The sequence below is a fragment of the Tribolium madens genome, unplaced genomic scaffold, assembly GCF_015345945.1.
Source record: "Tribolium madens isolate multiple individuals breed KSU strain unplaced genomic scaffold, Tmad_KSU_1.1 Scaffold_71;HRSCAF=194;Tcas5.2_LG6, whole genome shotgun sequence".
Classification (NCBI taxonomy): domain Eukaryota; kingdom Metazoa; phylum Arthropoda; class Insecta; order Coleoptera; family Tenebrionidae; genus Tribolium; species Tribolium madens.
The window spans coordinates 4,198,646-4,219,284 of NW_025401041.1; the positions used below are offsets into that span (position 1 = coordinate 4,198,646).

Sequence of the window (20,639 nt, forward strand, 5' to 3'; positions counted from 1 at the left end):
GTGTTAAAACTTGAGTATGTACAGCTGGGGAAAAAAGTATTGTCAAGTTTGAAAAGATTATCGTTCATTACAATGGTAACTGTTTTTTTTTTCATAAATTGACATTTAGAACTCTCTGAAAATATAATTTAAAAAAAAAAATAAAAAATAATTTAAATAAATCCGTTTGATTAGCAATTATCATTCAACCATACGGGTGGTTTTTACAACCATCAAATTACTCTCAAAATTGCAATTTTAATATTAATTTTTTATTAAATACATAAGATAATTTTGTGTTTTATTAGTAAGAGACGTTAAAACATACATCTAGATTCTAGAATATTAAAAAATAAAATTTTAAGACCAATAAAATATAGAGATTTTCTAAGGGAGTAAAGTTGGCAACAGCTCAACAACAAACGTTTCAAATTATTGAGTGCATGCACAAGGTGTTTCCAAATCTACTGCAACGTTGCGAATTTGTGTTGTCGTTAAATATTCATATTTTTAAAACCAGGCGGTCTAGGAAAATTAAAAAAGCATATCTGGACTTTTATTAACGTTTTTATCACTTAGTTCGATTTTTTTGAATCACCATGTATATTGTTGTCTGGGGAGGAAAAGATAAAAAACAAATAATTCAAACAAGCAATTTTTTGTTTGTTGGCACTAAATTGTAACACCTGTCATTTGTTTCAGACGAATTTATGAAGAAACCCGACCTTGAAGGTAAGTTTGGCTTATAAATTGTTACTCAAACAATAAATATTTTTGTCTAAAGTACATACAATGTGAAGGTGAAGCAATGGGTTTTTTTTCTATAGCGAGATATTTTAGAAGAGAATTTGTTTTGATCTCGAGATTATGACACAGGTGTGTTATCGTGTTATCAATTATAATTTTTTTTATAATAAATAATAAGTGGTGATGGTGCAATTTTTCCCCATTTTTCTCAGTTTCCTCTCGTTGAGGGGGGAAAAAATCTTTACCGACGCCTCTGTCACAGCGCATGCCCTTACAATCACACCATATGTACGCCCATGTTTCTTCGTCACTCTGTACATGCGACACTAGTGCTAGAATCGCCTCCGGCATTTTCACCCGTCTGGATTCACACTCATTCAAGTGTTCAACAGAGTTTATTCGCGTAACAGACGCCTTCTTAAAAGGGTGCGTAAGTTTAATTCAAAAAAAAAAATAATAATAAATAAATCAAAACACATCGAACATGGCCAAAATCGAAGCGCGATTATTTTTATTCTTAGTCTTTTTTACAGTCATTCGTATTAACGAAAGTGCCGAAATGGTCGACGCACATCTTGGAAAGAAATATAAGCTAGCTTCTAGCGAAAATTTCGACGAATTCATGAAGGCTTTAGGTGAGGTTTTTTTGCATGTCGGCAACGTTTATAAAATTTAAATTTAGTGTGTTTGTGTGGTGAATGAAGAGGCGTCAATGACGGCGAAATTTACGCATTTTATTATTTTTACTTATTTGTGTATTTATTTGAAGTTGTGTGCGTGACGGTTATGGTCGTTAATGAGGTTCAATTGGTATATTGTCAAGTGGGACAGACACGGAATGAATTGCGTGAGGGGTCGTTTTAGAAATTTAATTCCAGAGAGTTGGGTAAAAATGATTGTATTAATGATACACTGAAAGTTTTTTTTCTAATGGCCAACTTAGGAAACAAATTGTAATTGAAGTAAATTTCCTAAGGGAAGAATTGCTCAATTTTTAATGAATCAAACATTAATTACAAAATAAATCGGTCGAAGTTGGACCAAAGGTTATGATTTGAATTCAAACAGTGTTCGAAATTATTGAAAATCTTATACAGGGTTATTCATAAATATGAAGCAATATTTGAACCTCAAAAATGACCCATAAAATGATGTTAACTTAAATAATAACTCGTGTCCTATCTCTACTGATAAGAATTTTACAGCCCTCGGAATGTGGGTATGGAAATTTGATTTTTTTGTAGTAACTTTGAAACTATTTGACCAAATATTATAAAATTTAACATACTCTTTGAACTGGTAATCACGAAAACCGGATACATCCACTCAATTTCCGGTTCCAGCAGTTGCGGGTCACATTTTCTGTATTTTTCCATTTTAACACCAATTTTTTATTGCCCAAATAGATAGAATAATCAATTTCGAATAAAAAACGCATAATCTTTAATACCCCGAAATGGACCGTTTCAAAGATATTTTAATTTAAACTGAGGACTGCACAACGCTGAAATCAAAAAATAGGGATTTTGAATAAGTGGTATCCACGGCAACCAATGACCATGGTCACAAAAATCCCTACCAGGCATCTGTTAACTTTGACTTTTTGTGAATTTTTTATAAATTAAATTCTACGAGATCGATTTGGACTTATTGTAGATTACGTTTATTTTTTAAACTCTTTTATTAAATATTTTCAATTAATCGCCCAAGAATCGTCCAATGTCAAAGTTGACAGATGCCTGACAGCGATTTGTGGGACCATGGTCATTTGTTGCCGTGGATATCATTTATTCAAAATCCTTATTTTTTGATTTCAGCGTTGTGCAGTCCTTAGTTTAAATTAAAATATCTTTGAAACGGTCCATTTTAGGGGTATTAAAGGTTATGCTTTTTTTATTCGAAATTGATTACTCTATCTATTTGGGCAATAAAAAATTGGTGTTAAGGGAACAAAAAAATGGAAAAACACAGAAAATGTGACCTGCAACTGCTGGAACCGGAAATTGAATAGATGTATCCGGTTTTCGTGATTACCAGTTTAAAGGGTATGTTGTCACAAGGAAATGTTCCAAATTTTATAATATTTGGTAAATAGTTCCAAAGTTATTACAAAAAAATCAATTTTCCATACCCACATTACGAGGGCTGTAAAATTCTTATCAGTAGAGATAGGACACGAGTTATTATTTAAATTAACATCATTTTATAGGTCATTTTTGAGGTTCAAATATTGCTTCATATTTATGAATTACCCTGTATACACATAAAAAATTGTATAAGTGTACACAATCTTGATAATTTGGGTTGTTAAGCAAAAACACTCTGTATAATAGTTGACAGAGTGGTGGGATATTTTTTTTTGTTTTTTTGATTTTTTGTCACAATGTGTTAACACCATTTTTATGATTATTTTCATTGCTCAATGTTTATTTTGTTTAAAAGTAAAATAAATATTTAATTGTGTTTAAGTCAGTTTAATTTATACTTACACATGTTTTATTCGTTATAAAAATAGGTTAATTTATAAGTATTTTCTTAATTTTTTAAACGTGTTGAATAATTTTTATTATCAATTAATTTTTGATTGTCATTTCAGTAGTGTCCCATTCTATGTATAACCCTGTTACGTCCTATCACATTTTAATCTGCATCGTCTTTCTTTTTTGTCTTTTCACAGTGGAAATTAGAAAATTACAAAAATTATACTTACATAAATTAAGAGCGAGTTTATAGGCGAATTTTAATTTTTATTAATATTATAAAATTAAACAAAGTATTTTGTTGAAATCGTCTGTAAAGTTCACAAAATACTCTGTAAAGTGTGCATAGTTTTTCAATTTTTACATAATTTAAAGATTTACGATTTCAGGAAAAACGTAAGTTATTTTTTAATCACATATTTGTGATAAAAAAATTCAACTTTGGTGCTTTGTTATCCAAATACCTAATAATAATTATCAATAAATTCATAACATTCCTTACTGGCAGATTATTGGATTTATATTTTTCTAAATACATAATACTTATCAACTATATGTAATTATTATTTTTTAATGTGTTCCTAGAATAGAAAATCAGTATAATTTTCAGTGTCAATAAATTTTAACTAGATTTGTTTTGTTTGGCAAATATTATGCGATGATTAGTTAAATTTACAATTAAAGTGGTCTGTGATTATAAAATTAAATTGATAATATTGTAAAATGTATTTCTGATTAATTGATTAAAATACTTCACAACTTTATAATAGAAAGATTTGTAGTGAGTTATGAGAGTTTAAATTTTGCACTTTGACTATTTATTTCTCTTGGAAAAATAATTTTTCAAGTTTTTTTGCTATAAGTTATTAGAAGAGGAAATATCTTAAATTATAACTCTGTATCTAAATTTTTAAAAACCCATTTTGAAGCTTTAAGTTTCTAGTTTTGCCAAATATTTTTTTTGTGCTACGGTTATCACGCAATTTTAAATAATAGCGCGAGAAAAACAAATTCTAAATTTTTATGTTTTTGTTTTTGGTCTACGGAGGTGGAGAATTTTTTTTTAGTCAAGTCAATTTATAAGCCGGATAGCATGTTTGTTTTCCTTTAATATGCTTTCTTCATATTCTCTTTACGACAATTTGTCGCTGAGATATCTGACTTTAAATGAAAAAAGATCTTTTTGTCTTTGATCATCGATATCTCAGCAACCAATGACTACACAGAGAATATAAGGGTAGTGTCAAAAACTGGAATAAATGTCTTATAAGATCCTTTTATGATTTTTTGGAAAATAAGTTTTTTCACCTTTAACATTGATTTAAAGAAAAGAGAAAAAAGTAACTTTTTGCGTTGTTTTAGTAAATCTACCGCATATTTACCAATATTGATGGGGAGACTAATGTTTTTTACAGCTCAAAGTATCCCCCACAGCTCTTCTAATTTTTAAATCGATCCGTTTTTTTTTGGACCAATTGATCAAAGTTTTGCAAAAGAATTAAAGGAACAATTGCACATATTGTTTCTGAACATCGCCTAATCTTCGCCAAGATGAGAAAACAATTTTTTTTCGCTTTTTTACAATTTTGCATTAGTTAAATTTGAAAAAAAAAATTCGAAAAAAAATTCAAACAAATATTTTTGATTTTTTTTTTTCAAAAATTAATCAGTATTGTTTGTTGAATTTTTTTACAAATTTAAAAAAATTTAAAACATTGTTTTGATTTTTTTTCACAAATTAAGCAGTATTGTTTCTTAAATGTTTTTACAAATTTTCAAAAAAATCAAAAAACAGCTTTTGTTCAATTTTTTTATTTTTAGAAAATAACTAATGCAAAATTGTAGAGAAAGTCGAAAAAAAATGTTTTTCTTATTTTGATGAAGATTAGAGAATGTTCAGAAACAATGGGTAGTATGAATAAAAAGTAGCAAAAGTTTTTGCTATAGTTTTGTCTCTTTCTTTCCTATAAAATCAAAGTTACGTCTATCTGTTACTATTACAAGTAGAAGCGTTTACTTAACTTTATTCATACGGCCCCAATTTTTGCAATTGTTCCCTTAATTCTTTTGAAATCGGTCCGAGAAAACGGTTCAATGGATCGATTTCAAAACTTAGGAGGCTGCAACACCTAAAAACTTTAGTTTCTCCATCAATATTAGTGAATACATGGTGTTCCTTAAATTTTTTGGAGTAGTTTATTTTTTCCATGTTCCTGGTGTCTTATCTTACTTGAAACTTTGCTCTGGGGCGCAAGTTCTGACACACCCTGTATTTCCAATGTGAAAATTAGAAAATTTTACATAAATCATCCATTTAAGGGCGATTTTATAGAAACCGAATTTTGATTTTAATTAATTTTATAAAACTAAAGAAAGTATTTTGCTGAAATCGTCCGTAAAGTTGACAAAATAGTCTGTAAAGTGTGCATGTTGATAATGTTGGTTGCGGAAAAGCAATCCATAAAAAAGTGTGCTATAACCCGTTTGTTAAAAATAAAAAAAAAAATTCTTACAATTTCTTGAAATTTTTAATTTTCCAAATTAGGTATATACCTAGTACATATTTATTTAATTTAGGTCCACTAACAGTAAAATTTTGCAGTAAATGTATCTACACATTTTTTATCGATAAATTTTATGTCGTGGAAAAATTCAAAGTAGTGTTAACGGCCTGAAGAATTTCAGTATCTCTATTACATATTTTTGTACCATGTCACAATAACAAACAAAAAATCGATCACTCTACGTACCCTGCAAAAAGTTTTAAATTCTGTATTACAATATAAAATTTTCCAACATTAAAAATGACATTGGTTTTCAAATAAATATTCATTGTCTAAAATCGGGTTAATAAATAAAGCAAAAAATGACCTTGGGTCCACAAATGTAAAGTATCAATTAACTTAAGTAAAACATGTGCGTTCGCTGTTTAATTTGTGTACAGTCTCTTGTAAAAATAATGTCGAATATTTGCGTGATGTTACAGCTTCTGGAAGACATTATTTTTACAATCGACTGTACTTATTATTCGAGTATAATTTTTATAACAGTGAATCATGCAAACAACATAAACTCGTCATTATGCACAATTTATTTTACAACCCATCTGTCAACACCAAATGTTGTAAATTCATTAACGTGGAATTTTTTTTATAGCCCTATACAATTAATTTAACTGATAAGTTTCTATTTACCACTTGATTGGAGAATTATAAAATAAAAGTGATATAAACCTTGTAACGTCAGTGACCCCGACCCTCAAAAACGGTACCTAATCCGTCAAAATAATAAAAAGACCTTTGAACTCCCTGTGTCTTAATCTCAAAGACGATTAAGTGATTCACCTTTAATCTTTGGAGGCAGAAAACGCCCATTTCCAGCTACCAACCACATTTATCGTCCCGATCATAGTCCACTGGACTTTTTTACGATCCGTTCACAATATAAAACCTCGAGGCGACCGATAACCGTTTCAGTTAAGCTCGAACTTTATTGGCTGTGATACTGATTCGTTCCGTTTTCAAAAATCAATCAAAATGGCACTCAGTGGTGTTTTCGGTAAAAAGTACAAATTGGAAAAGAGTGAAAAGTTTGATGAGTACATGAAAGCTCTCGGTGATTATTTGAACAGTGAAAGAACGAGGAAAAAATGTGTTTTTTTCAGGTGTGGGTCTGGTTACTCGTAAAGTGGGCAATGCCGTTTCCCCGGTGGTCGAATTAACGAAAAACGACGATGAATACACTCTGAGTTCGTCATCGACTTTCAAAAACGTCGTTTTGAAGTTTAAACCGGGAGTTGAGTTCGATCAAGACACCCCTGATGGGCGAAAAGTCAAAGCGACCATCACCGTCGATGGGAATACTTTACACGAAGTCCAGAAGGACCCCAACAGTGGAAAAGAAACGGTCATTGATAGGACCTTCACCGATGATGAAGTCAAAATGGTAGGTTTTGCGGTTTTTTGAGTTTTTTTTCTAACTGTTTTTTTTTTTTCAGGTGATGTCAGTCGATAACATCACAGCTACCAGAATTTACAAGATTCAAGCCTAATTATTTGTGTTATTTCTGAACTGATTACTTTAGTTTCTTGTTTTCGTATTCACTTGTATAAGTAAATAATATCGTATCGAAGTAAACTGTGTTTTATTTTCATGTTCTTGATAATGAAAACATTGAGTGTGAATCCGGTTTGTGTAAATATTTTGGTGTTAAGTAATGGAAAAGTAATAATCATCACATTTGAGTAGTAAAAAACCGAAGAGTTATAATTTTTAAAATCTGATTTTAATCACCACCGGAAGAGCGCAATGCCATCATTTGTCCGAATAATTACGGAATTGTTTCAATTTTTAACCAAAAAAAACTTACGTGGTTTTTGCACTGACGTCACTGGTCAAATTCAAGTATCAAAAACGAGAAAAATATGCACGATTGTGTCTTAAATATAAACTATGCATCCCTTCCAATTATTTTGAATCCAACTCAAATCATTACTGCAAATATTTTCGTCTAAACAAATATCAGGTGACAATTTTTTGTTTCATTCATATTTGCACAATTAGTCATAGTGCACCTGTGAGCTTTTAAGTCATTATTAAAAATTAATTGTTTGAGCAACATATGAATATGTGTTAATTACAAACATGTGATTTTTGTAAAGTTTGTTGACTTGTTTTATAATCAGTGAGAGACATAAAATACGCAATTTAATATAATTATGATATGCTATCTTATTATGGATTGCACTTATCATAATTTGATTAGAGCTGAGATTAAATCAGCTAAAAATTCTAAGTTTGTGGGAAAATCATGTCTGAACATGACCCAACCGAAATCGGTAAGAAAAATATTAGTTTTTGGGAAGTGGGTAGTTATTATTCACAATCACTATAGTAATATGACGATTCCTAACCTTCGGAGGTCGGGAAATTTGTCATTACATCCCGTGGTCAGGCAGTAAATTTATCACCAAGGTGACGAGCCCATCAAATGTCAAAAACTCAATTTGTTTGCATATCAACTGTCAGAAAAACGGATATTGTCATATCAATAAGAAATTACTGCCTAGGATTTAGGGATATTCGAGACTAGGTTGCCATAAATTTGGTTAGATTGATTTCTGGTGATAAAAGATATCGAAACTAGTGTCAAAAATTTAGGTTAAGTCACCCGTCAGCTTGTATGGATAACTCAATTCATAGTTGACAGCAGGTTGACAGAAAACGTTAACTAAGCATTTAAAATTACTTCTAAAAACTCTAGTTACAAACAACATGAAAAATCCTAATTTTCCTAAAAGTTCAAATCCTAGGTGGTAATTTCTTGTTGGCAAATCTGTATGTATAATTGTGAATAAAATAGTATACAAACCTCGGTGGAAGTGTCATTACCCATTGACACATTTTCCACCATGCATGTAATCTACTATTTACATTATAGGTATAAAGTGATGCTTTATTCCCTCATTTTTGACTATTAACAATTTAGTACTTTATTTCTTTAGGAATAAAATGAATGAAAAACCGATTTTTACTTTTTAAATAAACTTTTCTTGACATAAACAAACTTTTTGAGACCGATTTTTACGCTTTAAATTACAATTGAATAACAAATTATTTGGCAAAATTTTTCTTATGTTGTTATTAATTTAACTCGTTCGGTGGAAAATTTTGTATGCATCTCTGGAATAAACATCGTTAATCCCTCAAATGATTAAGTCATTACCGATATTCTTGGGATTAAAATTGTTATTTATTCTTTTGATACATAAAGTACAGTGCCGGACACGGAATTTTGGACATCAAATTTATGTCAGTTCAAAATAGGTCAATGTAAACCACGCTTCATTGTCATTATGATTGACGTTTGAAACTAAAATTTGAAAGTTTTAGTTGAAATTTATTTTTGGCGTCGATTTTCTAAAACAATAATGCCAGCAATACTTACATAAGTTCAATAAATTATTTTGATTTGTTGTCATTTTTTCTCTAACTATCGATACAAATTACAAAAAAGTGTGGTTAGTTGTCTGTTACATACATTTTTGTCAGTCGAATGACAAATCGTCCAAAATTCTGTGTCCGCCACTGTATTAAACTTTTTTTTCAAAATTAATTAGCCTTGTGACTTTATTTTGCTGTTATTACAATATATGTTAATGTTTCTGCAACTTGTCATTTCAATTATTAGGTTTTTCATTAATTTTAATCCTGTTTTTTGTTTAATTTTTCTTAACTGATTTAAAAATTTAAGTAAATTGGAAGAAAAATCAATGTTTGAAAGATAAAGACAAACCTTATATCGTGTGCTTTCAATTAAAATATTAATAGTTAAAGTGGGGCAGTCCGGTCCTGCGTTTACAATCGGGCTGCTCCAATCCTGTTGCTTTTGCACATGGTTGTATAATGTGTTGCCTATGCTGTCAATTGTATTTAATTTAAAACTGGTATTATTTGCATTGCTATCAACATTATGACTCATAATATTTACAAGACGGTTTTTGTGATCATTTAGTGAACTGATAACGCAGTATTTATCTTATTTTTTCGTGATAACACCGGCGCCATCTCCCGGCACCCCTCGTCAACACCTCCCCTAACGGTACATTCACACCGTGTTCTATCCGTCTCTGCATTAATAACGGTCAATTCGTGCGCGCGACAGAGAAACAAAACCTTCCAAGTTAAATGCCAGTGTAAATCAAGCAAGTAGTGAAAATAGTTGACGTTCAATGTTTGTTGTGTTCGCGTTACGTCCCTGTTCTGTCAAAAAATTCGCGAAAAGTGGTGAAAATAATGCGTGAGTGTCGTGTGTGGTGCCCCATGTAGGTTAAGTCATCGTCGAACTACCCCTCAAAGGTGCGTATTTCACTTAGAAAATCAATGTTGCGAGACAACCAACCCCCCGGTCACCACGTTGATCCACTGACAAGTGTGACGTGCCGTCGAAGAATCGCAAGAATTTTTATTACGGTGCATATTTGACCTTGACTCCAGCTGATTTCTGGTTTCTTCCTTGTAAACGAGTCGTTTTGTTGTATTTTTTTCCTCCTCTTTGCACGGAAATAAGAGAGAAAGTGATGCGGTGCAGGGAAAACAATTGAATTATTTTGACAGATCGAGGGAAAATTCGGCCGTTTCCTAGTTGGCCAATCTATTGTGACGAAGCGAAAGGTTTTTGGCACGGTTTTAGATCTGGGATTATTTTTAATTTGGTTGTGTTGGCAATGCTGCGGTAATTGATTGGGTTAGGGTAGGTTCACACCCTCGTGACTGTCAAATTGTTTGCGAAAGTTCACACTTGGATCGTGATGGCTTGGATTAGAATGGCGGTAAAACAATTGCCAATATGCCAGGGTTTTTGCTATCAAATTTGACATTACGATGGAATTTTATCGATTTATTTATTTCATTTTTTTTTAGTTAATTAATGCAAATTGATGATAATGTCCCGAAAATGTTCATAAACAAACTTGTAAATATTGACATGTTTTGACTTTCAGCAATCCCGGAATTAGTCATAAATTTTCTTGTAAAAAATCGAACTGTTAAACCGGCTTTTGCTGTAATTTAATACATTTGTTATTAGGTCAATGTTTTTTTATCGTATCAGACTGCAATAATTATTATGTACTATGAACTTGTATGCTTAATATGTTTTAGTAATTACGATTTTTTAATTAATGTTTGTAACAATTGAACATTTGTTTCAAGGATAAAAAGTGACAAGTGACGTTTCTAGGTTTGTTTATATGCTAGAAACATCCAAATTGGGTCACTGGGAAATCGACACAAATTATTGAGTTCTTTTTTAATCTTCAATTAAAATTGAGCAAAATATAAATAATTTTGGAATAAAAGCTCCAAATCTAAAAAAGCAACAGAATTTACGAGTGTCTTATTTTATTTTTTATTCTTCATTCCTCTAAGTGCATTTTATTTTAAATTTGTTTTATCTGATTTTTACATAATTTAAGCCTTTATACAATTCATTTTCACTTTTATCTGTTTCCGTTTGCAGAGCCTGTTATCTTGTATCTCTGTGTACTTTCACACCTTTTTCATTTACTGATAACGATTCGACGCAAATATTTTACGTTTTATGGTCGTAACAGCTATTGTTTTTCTACTTTGTTTCCATAAATAAATAAAGCATCACCTTCTAATACAGGGTGATTTAACTAGTTGTGCAGAGGTGATAGTAGAGCACAAAAGATGCAAAAATAACTCAACTTACTTTATGCGAATGTTAATGTTTCTGAGATATTGAGGGTTTTAATCTTTGAATAAATTAAAAATTGCTGCGCAGTCTTAAACTTCATCAAGTTAGTGTTTCAATATCTGTTCTATTGTTTAGAAAAAATGTGTTACGATTAACAAAAACAGCCACAGAAAAAGTTACTTTATAGTAAAAAAAAATAATAAAAAGATAAAAATATTATCGTACTCGTAGAAGATAACACCGAATTTCATTACCTCAAATTCTCTCAAATTCACTTCTTTTAGCTCAGAAATTATAAACACCCAAGGCAAGTTGAGTTATTTTGAAAATTTGTGCACAACTATTAAAATCACCATGCATATAAAGGTCTAGAATTGTGTAAAACCTGAAATAATACGGTTAAAAAAATGAGAAAAACAATTATAAAAATTTATGTTGGCAGTGATTTTAAAAATTAACATGCTTATTTTGGAAGTGTTAATTTTAACTAATCACCCTTTATAATTTTTTTCTCAATCTCGTTTTTTTTTCAAAATACATATTCTTTGTGACATTTTTACACTCCCGATTTTTTGCAACCTACGATCACGTTTTATTTTGAACTGACACTTTAAAAAAAATATTTTTATAGTTATAAGTAGTCTTTCTTTAAACTATATTTTATTAACTTTTATTTTTTTTCAACGTTGATAATTTTTTTAAACAATAATTTTTAGTAATAGTAGCACAATGCACATGTCTGTACCAAGAAAATTTTTATCTTCCAAATCATGAAAAAAAAATTTGGGTTTCTATTTAAAATTACAATGTTGAATACAAGGTGATTCTTTTAGGGCCTATATTAGAAACTTTTCAACTTCTAATGCAGATAGGAATTTGAAATTTTGTACACAACCCAAATCAACCAGTCTGTGTACAACTAAATTATTGTCAAAATGACTGAACTTTCGGAACTACGAGAAACTGGCGCCAACTTTGAAATTTTAAATGGTATCCACTTATTTTTATTGTATTTTTGAATTCTCCTCGTTAAAGTAAGTGAAATGTACCTAGTTGTTAGTACTTATCTGTCATAGTTTTTAACATATGTCAATTTTTTGGTCAAAATTTTCACTAGCAGGGCTTCATTCAAAATATTACAGCTCTTGAACCCTTTGCGATAAGTGAATATTTTTTTTCATTCGATAACCAAAGGTTCGAAAAGTTTTCTAGAATTTCCAAAATTGTCGACTGTCAAATTGCAAGGCTAGTATGATTTTTTGAAAATGATCATTAACAAACAGCTTTAACTCAGTTTTTTCAAATGAAATGACTCTATTTTCTCAACGGCAATCAAAACTAGATCAATTTGTAGAAGGACTTTTATCAACATGTCCTATACCTATCTCTTATAGTTTTTGAAATAATCACAAAAAACATGTTATTGTTTTTATTTTTATAGTTAATCACGTAGGCTTTGGAAAAATACAATAAAGATATACCATAATTAATACAGATGTTCGATATGTTTACCATTTTCAAACAGTCCAAAACTCGATGGTGAACTGAGAGTGGCTTCCATTATTTCATTTGGATGAAGATTATTAAATGCCGCCTCAATCCTTGCCTCAATTCTTAGTAATTCCGGATGGGTGTTGTGTAGACTAATAAATCTTTAATACGTCTTGATCTTTTTCCAAAGCCTACGTGGATTGACTATAAAAATAAAAAAAACAAAAACGTCTTTTTCGCGATTATTTCAGAAACTGTAAGAGATGGGTAGGTATAGGACATGTTGATAAAAGTCCTTCTACAAATCGATATACTTTCTATTGCCGTTGAGATAATAGGGTCATTTTATTTGAAACAAGTAAGTTATAGCTATTTGTTAAATATCATTTTCAAATAATCATATAAGCTGTGCAATTTGACAGTTGACAATTTTGAAAATTTTAGGAAACTCTTCGAACCTTTGGTTATCGACTGCAAGAAAAATTATTTACTTATCGCAAACGGTTCATAAGCTGTCATGTTTTTAATAAACCTCTGCAAATGAAAATTTTGAGCAAAAAAATTGACATATGTCAAAAAATATGACAGATAAGTACTAAGAACTAGGTACATTTTACTCAGTTTGGAGAGGAGAATTCAAAAATGCAATAAAAATAAGTGGTTACCATTTAAAATTTTAAAGTTGGCACCAATTTCTTGTAGTTCCGGAAGTTCGACCATTTTGAAAATAATTTAATTAAACTTAGACTGGTTGATTTGAGTTGTGTGCAAAATTTCAAATTTCTATCTAAATTAGAAGTTAAAAAGTTTCTAATATAGGCCCTAAAAGAATCACCTTGTATAGTCCAAAATACACTATGACATTTAGAAAAAAATCTAAATTAATCAGGTAACACTACATTAGAAATCATTTAATTATTTTTTTTTATTTTTGAAATCGGGACAAAAATTAAAATTTTACAGTGCCTGCCGTTTTTTAAAAATCATCGTATATAATATTATAGTTTTACTTTGTAGACACTACATAATTCAAAAAAATTGTTATACATTTATTATAATTGTCATTATTAGTCTAAATATAAGATAGTTGAAACAATACTTGCATTATTCTTGATTTATGTTATTTTAATGAATTTGTGCAAGATACAGATAAGAATTTTTATGGCTTCACGAATCATTACATTCCGATTATACCACTTTCGGTATTTTTTCCCGTTAATCATTGTTTTAACGACCTTCCCAGTAATGCACATTTGGAAAGGAAATGACAAATTATGTAACATTCATCACAGAACCGTAGAAGGGCATTTTAAAATTTTTCACGTGCAATTTTCACTTTCCCTGTTCGACTTTCACCATTCGAGGAAAAACTAGACCGACGTTTGTTACTATCATCCTGTTTGCTTTCAGATAAGACGTCCACAATGTTCAACTTTATCAAGAAGGCGGGGACCGGCGTGACCTCGGATAAGGACGAGAAAGAAAAACGGAAACGAGACAAAAAGGACCGGAAGGATAAACAAAAAAGGGAACGTGCAAGCATGTCCGCTGAAGAACTGTTAAGATTGGATGAGGTATTAAATATACAGGGTGTTTTCGAATTTTTTTTTTATTTGTCTATAGGTGCGACGCTCGTTGAAAATCCGAGGACGACGTAAAGAAAAAGAGAAACTTCCTTCAGGAATCACTGCCGATTATACAGCCGATTTTTTAGCAAGTCTGGATAGACAAGATTCGCCGGCATCACCCTCACATATGAATCACCATCTCCAGGAGGGCCACACCCAATCCGACAGTAGTGAAACGAGTCTAAATTCCCTAAACAACCCTCAAAATAATAAAGTGTTACCACCTCTACCTCCCAAACCCCCTAAAAGAGGCATCCTTAAAACTCCTCGAGTGAGCGTCACCCAAGACAACGGCCATGACAGTTTAGTTCGTAACACTATCCAAAATGAGCTAATTACATATCAAAACGTCCCGAACGGTATCAACGGTAAAAATCTCGGTTCGGAACTCTTAGTGATAACATCGACTTCACCTAGTGCCGATAGTTTAACCGATACGACGAATTCTTCATTTGCCACTCCACCGTTTTCATTGAGTCCTGTTGGTGAATCGCAGGGTTTTCATCGATGGTCGCGTACGTCAAATTTCGACGATGTGGAATTACCGTTACCGGGAATTGTGCCGTTAACGTTACCGAAACCGCGAACGTTGACAATACAAAGACAGAAACCGCCACGGAACGATTTCGGATTTTCATTGCGTCGTGCAATGGTGTTAGAACGTGTAGTGAACGGTAACGGTAACGGTGACGGAACGTTGTCAATGAAAGCGGTGATTTTTGCCGAACCGGGAGCAATGGTGCAGCATAATAACGAGACAGGTTTGTTACCGGGGGATAAATTGTTGGAAGTGAATGGTTTTCCAGTGGAGGATAAGACAAGAGAGGAGATTATTGATAAAATTAAGGCGTCCGGGGAGAGTGTCACATTAAAGGTGAGTTGAAGGTCCTCGCTTCTTTGTCGCTCGTGCTGTAAAACTAAAATATTATTTAATGAAAAAAACGGTGAATTTTTTTAAAATAAAGAATCTTTTTCTTAGTAAAGTATTTAGTATGTGTTTGATTTTGAACAATAAATTATGATTTTCCATATGTACAGGGTGTGTTGATTAAAAAAAAAATTGCTAGTACAAGCGATAGACTTTAATATTGTTCAAAATTTTTAGCGTATGACAGTGAGACCCTAAAAACCAAATTTGGAAAAAAAAAGTTTAAACAATTAGGATTTTTTCTGTACTACATAAATTTTTCTAATGGTACAGTTGGAGACAAAATAGTTTGGTTGTAACTTGACACTTTAATGTAATTCAAGCTTTAACGTTAAAATGAACGACAATTTCAAATTATTGACACCTATTATATTTTCCTGTCAAAAATATGTACATAACAACTATGATTGACAGTAGCTAAAAATAAGGTTAACAGTCCTAAAGCATGCTTTACAATTTAATGTCACTCAAGTGACATTGACGACTAAAGTATTTTGTCTCCAACTGTAATTGTGAAAATTGAATAATGTAATAGTTGATAAATTTTGAGTAATTAACATTTTAATATTGAAAATTGGGAATTCTGGTAATTTATGGTTAAGTTTGGGATGACGTGCTGACAATAGAGCGGAGGCTTCACAATAGAGCCCGGGTACGTCATAAATGTCATTGTGGACCTTTTTTCTTTTATCAAGAAATTCTGGCCTGATTAATTAGGTACCGCAAACTCTCCCATAAATTATTCCAACTTTTAGATTTTCAATATTGAAATGTTAATTATCCAAAATCTATCAACTTTATCATTATTTACTACAGAAAAAAATAAAAGAATTTATTCATGTAGAAAAAATATGGATTTTTTTTTTCAAATTTAATTTTTACGGTCTCACTGCCATACGCTAAAAATTTTGTACAATATCAAACATCAAATTAAAGTGTATTTAATCCTTTGTCCTTTACACTAACAAAATTCTTCTTTAATCAATTAGAAATATTTATTTTTGCGCCGGCCCTAAAACTTGGGACACCCTGTACTTTTTTTTTTTTTAAATAAACCTTTTCTTAGTTTTACGCTTTTTTTCAACTTTGAGTTAGATATTTAGTAATAATTGGAAAATTTAGAAACATTGGCTGGCTTTTTTATAATAAAACTTAAAACTTGTAATCTAACAAAAAAATCAACATTTTGAGTTTTGAATTTATAAAAAAAACATCAAATGACTTTTTAAAGCCATTACTTTTTAGGTGGGTGTATTTATTAAAAAAGTAAAAATTCAAATGCTCAAACCAAACAACATAGTTTTGTTATGTGTGTGAAGGATTTTATTTCCTAAAGCAGTACAATTATTAGAAAGTAAAAATAAAGAAAAACTTGAATATTTTACTACTTATACCAATTATTAAATTGAAATTTATTATGTAAATAGTAATTATAATGTGTAAATAGCAAACCTCAGCTGTCATTTCACTTAACTTGGGCGTTATTATACAGGGTGTTTCACATAATTTTACGAGGCCTGCGCCTGTAAGATGCAATCAATAATACATATTCCGACACGAACTCGATTACAAATTATTAAAAATTGGATAATCTTCTCTAATTTATTCACCTTTTAAAAAATTACAATGTTTTTAGTTCGTTAATGATTAAAATAGATTAACTAGAATCATATTCATGCCGTCTCTTGATAGAACAAATGATAATTGTTAATTAGTTTCACAACTACTGTCAAGGGTTTCCAAAAATTAACTTTTAAATGTGTATTTTTTGTATCTAGTGTTTTATTATATAATAAATATAAAATAATATAATATAATTTTGTATATTTGAGTGCGTACATTAGGCATAAGTCTCGTAAAGTTGTGTGAAACACCCTGTATTTTAATTTTTTTAATTTTTATGAAATACGAGTATGTAGATTAGATTTTAATTTTATAAAAAATTTAAATCTAAATATTAGACGTTCAAAAATTCAATGTGTTTTTCGTTTTTTCTTATTGATGTAATTATGATTGATTCACATTAAATTATCATCACTTAAGTGATTTAATAAATTGACATTTATTAGATTTGACTTAGTGTTGAGAAACCGTTTGGAAATTTATAGGTTTGGTCGGTTTAACTTATGGTATTTTGCCAAAAATTACATCTACATGATTCATTATAAGATTATTTAACTCCTGCTGTGTCCCATATGAACAAACATGCGTGATGTCATTTTTGGCTCAAACCGGTCGTTTCAAAGTTATTAAAGAAAGTCTAAAAATAATTAAAATATTGATGATTTGAGATAAAGAGTGAAATTGTGTGGCCACCCCCACGCGTCTTTTTATGCAAAATATCGTATTTTGATGCAGACATGTCAACGAACTTTCATTTTTGGCACACCTTTGCATCATTGAATAACCGAAAATTTATCGAATTGTTTGGTTCAAGTAAAAGTGTCAAATTAAGGTGAAAGAAAGAGAAAAAAGTCGTCTACAACCGAGTAGAATTCCTAATGAAGGAAATAGTTTGGAAACGAAAGTTTTTACATAACTTAATTATTATACAAAATCAATCACAACAAAATAAAATTATATCCATTTTTAGAATATTAGAAAGGTGGGTCGAACTTTTCCTTTTATACCAAAAGTTTCGCTTCATCATTTTACTCCCTCAAAATCGTGAACTTGAAAACGGTCGACGTCCCCAAAAATAGACGTTTAATGAGCCATTTAATGAAGCAAAAGAACAGATGTTTGGTTTGTTTCCTCTTTATTATTTTTTTTTCCGAATTAATTCGTTCATCATTCATTACCGTCGTAAACATGCGTGAGTCATCATCATCATCCGACGACGAAACGAAAAGAGGATGATACGAATTAATAAATTGTAATAAAAGTGTGACCCAACAATATAAATACGAAGGTGTGTCCTTTATTATAATAATGAGGTGACAACAGATTTGCATACTTTCATGAATCAGAAAGTTTATCGAACGTAAATTTTTTGGCGTGCGTGTATGAGTTGAATCACGACGTGATGTGGTTAGTAATGAGAAATGGGGGTATTACGCACCTTGGTGAATAAATTTTAATTACTACACTACTCCAAAAAAATAAAGGAACAAAAAATTATACTAAATTTTTTGGTGATTTTTGTCGCTGAGATATCTGATTTTAAATGAAAAAGGATCCTCTTGTCTTTGATCGTCGATATCTTGGCAACCAATGACCGCACAAAAACTGGAATAAATGCCTTATAAGATCCTCTTATTATTTTTTGGAAAATAATTTTTTTCACCTTTAACATTGGTTTAAAGAAAAAAGAAAAAAGTAAGTATTTGTGTTGTTTTAGTAAATCTACCGCGTAGTCACTAATATTCATGGGGAGACTAATGTTTTTAGGTGTTTTTACAGCTTAATGTTCCCCCCATATCTCTGTAAATTTTTAAATCGATCCATCAAACCGTTTTCTCGGACCGATTGATCAAAGTTTTGCAAAAGAATTGTATATTGTTTCTGAACATCGTCTAATCTTCGTCAAGATGAGAAAAACAATTTTTTCAGCTTGTTTTACAATTTTGCATTAGTTAAATTTAAAAAAAAATCGAAAACCAATTCAAAAAAAAATTCAAAAATTAGTCCGTATTGTTTCTTATTTTTTTTTACGAATTAAAAAAAATAAACATTTTTTTGAATTTTTTTTTCAAAAATTAAGCAGTTCATTGTTTCTTAAATGTTTTTACAAATTTTCAAAAAAATAATCAAAAAACAGATTTTGTTATTTTTTTTATTTTTAGCAAATAACTAATGCAAAATTGTAAACAAGTCGAAAAAGATTGTTTTTTCAGTTTGATGAAGATTAGGCAATGTTCAGAAACAATATACCGGGTGTCCCAGGCAGGCTGGAATATAAAAAATTAAATTGGTTTTTATTTTTTTCCGGATGCAGGAGTAACAGAAATCAAAATTTGATTGAGGTAGCTTGTAGTGCTCGAAAAGGGCTAATCTTTTGTCGATTCTCTAATTAACTTCATTATTTTAGCGTTACTAAAAAATGAACTATCAACTCATTGTTGCCAACAGGGATCGATTTAAAAATTAGCAGGGCTGTGGGAGATACTTTAAGCTGTAAAAGCACAGTAGATTTACTAAAACAAAGTAAAAAGTTACTTTTTTTTTCTCTTTTCTTTAAATCAATGTTACAGGTGAAAAAATATATTTTCTAAAAAATCATAAAAGGATCTTATATATTCCAGTTTTTGACACTACCCTTATATTCTCTGTATAGTCATTGGTTGCTGAGATATCGATGATCAAAGACAAGAGGATCCGTTTTCATTTAAAGTCAGATATCTGAAGAAAGATATTAAAGGTAAACAAACATGTTATCCGGCCTATAAATTGACTTAACTAAAAAAAAAAATCTCCACGTCCGTGGACCAGAAACAAAGCCATAAAAATTTAGAATTTTTTTTCTTGGGTGACAACCGGAGCACAGAAAAATATTTGCCAAAAGAACTCAAAACTAGATACTTAAAGCTTCAAAATGTTTTTAAACTAGATGCGACCATTTTTCCGTGAGTTACAGCCTTTCAAAAATCACCAAAAAAATTGGGAAAATTTTTTGTTTTTTTAATTTTTTGGAGTAGTATATTTTTGGCCTCTTTGACTTTCACTAATGTCTATTAGAAATCTGAGAAAACTGAAAATCTCTCAATAAAAGAATCAAAACATTAGTAATTTATTGATTTGGTGCAGTGAAGGCACTCACTGCTTCGTCGATTGTGCTTCTGAACTATCAGTGACTGACTACTAACTGAAAAACTATTGTTTTCTAATTTTTGTAACGTCTTTATGTTCTATTTTTCATGTTTTCTAGCGGGAAGTGAGTTCAGTTTTCATTTGCAAATTTTTGAACAGAAATAATTGTCGGATTAAAATTAGAAATCTTCACACAATACGTCCATCCCCGGCGTCAGCGTGTCTTTTACACGGTCCAATTATTATCGGACGATAGTCCACAACAAAACAACACAATACATGTTGTGTACTTCGCGCTCCACTTCTCTAAGATAATGGCAAAAAGTTGCCGTTTTCGCACTTGCGTATAACCGCAGCAGATAACCGAAGAAGGATGTGTGTTGTACTATTTTAGTTTTTTTTTTATATAAATGTGT

General features: G+C 30.6%; 2 protein-coding genes across 6 annotated transcripts in view; both read left to right on the top strand.

Annotated features, from left to right (window-relative positions):
* Positions 1-681: 681 nt before the first annotated feature.
* Positions 682-7,343, top strand: LOC123009026 (fatty acid-binding protein, adipocyte). 5 transcript variants are annotated; one of them, XM_044405124.1, is made up of 4 exons: positions 682-711; positions 1,260-1,361; positions 6,871-7,151; positions 7,204-7,343. In XM_044405124.1, exons 1-4 carry the CDS (start codon positions 690-692, stop codon positions 7,255-7,257), a joined length of 459 nt encoding a protein of 152 aa, XP_044261059.1. In that variant the 5' UTR covers positions 682-689; the 3' UTR covers positions 7,258-7,343. The 5 variants fall into 5 exon arrangements, with proteins under 5 accessions (XP_044261059.1, XP_044261061.1, XP_044261062.1 ...); XM_044405126.1 differs by lacking the exon at positions 682-711 and adding an exon at positions 1,003-1,152; XM_044405127.1 differs by lacking the exon at positions 682-711 and adding an exon at positions 1,031-1,152 and having other exon boundaries at positions 1,248-1,361.
* A 2,537-nt stretch (positions 7,344-9,880) lies between these two features.
* The window catches only part of LOC123009023 (unconventional myosin-XVIIIa), a 43,224-nt gene continuing 32,465 nt past the window's right edge, over positions 9,881-20,639 (top strand). Inside the window, exons 1-3 of the mRNA XM_044405115.1 lie at positions 9,881-10,064; positions 14,329-14,492; positions 14,542-15,420. Of these exons, the coding sequence (XP_044261050.1) occupies positions 14,343-14,492; positions 14,542-15,420 (1,029 nt within the window). The 5' untranslated portion in view covers positions 9,881-10,064; positions 14,329-14,342. The remainder of the gene's footprint in view (positions 10,065-14,328; positions 14,493-14,541; positions 15,421-20,639) is intronic.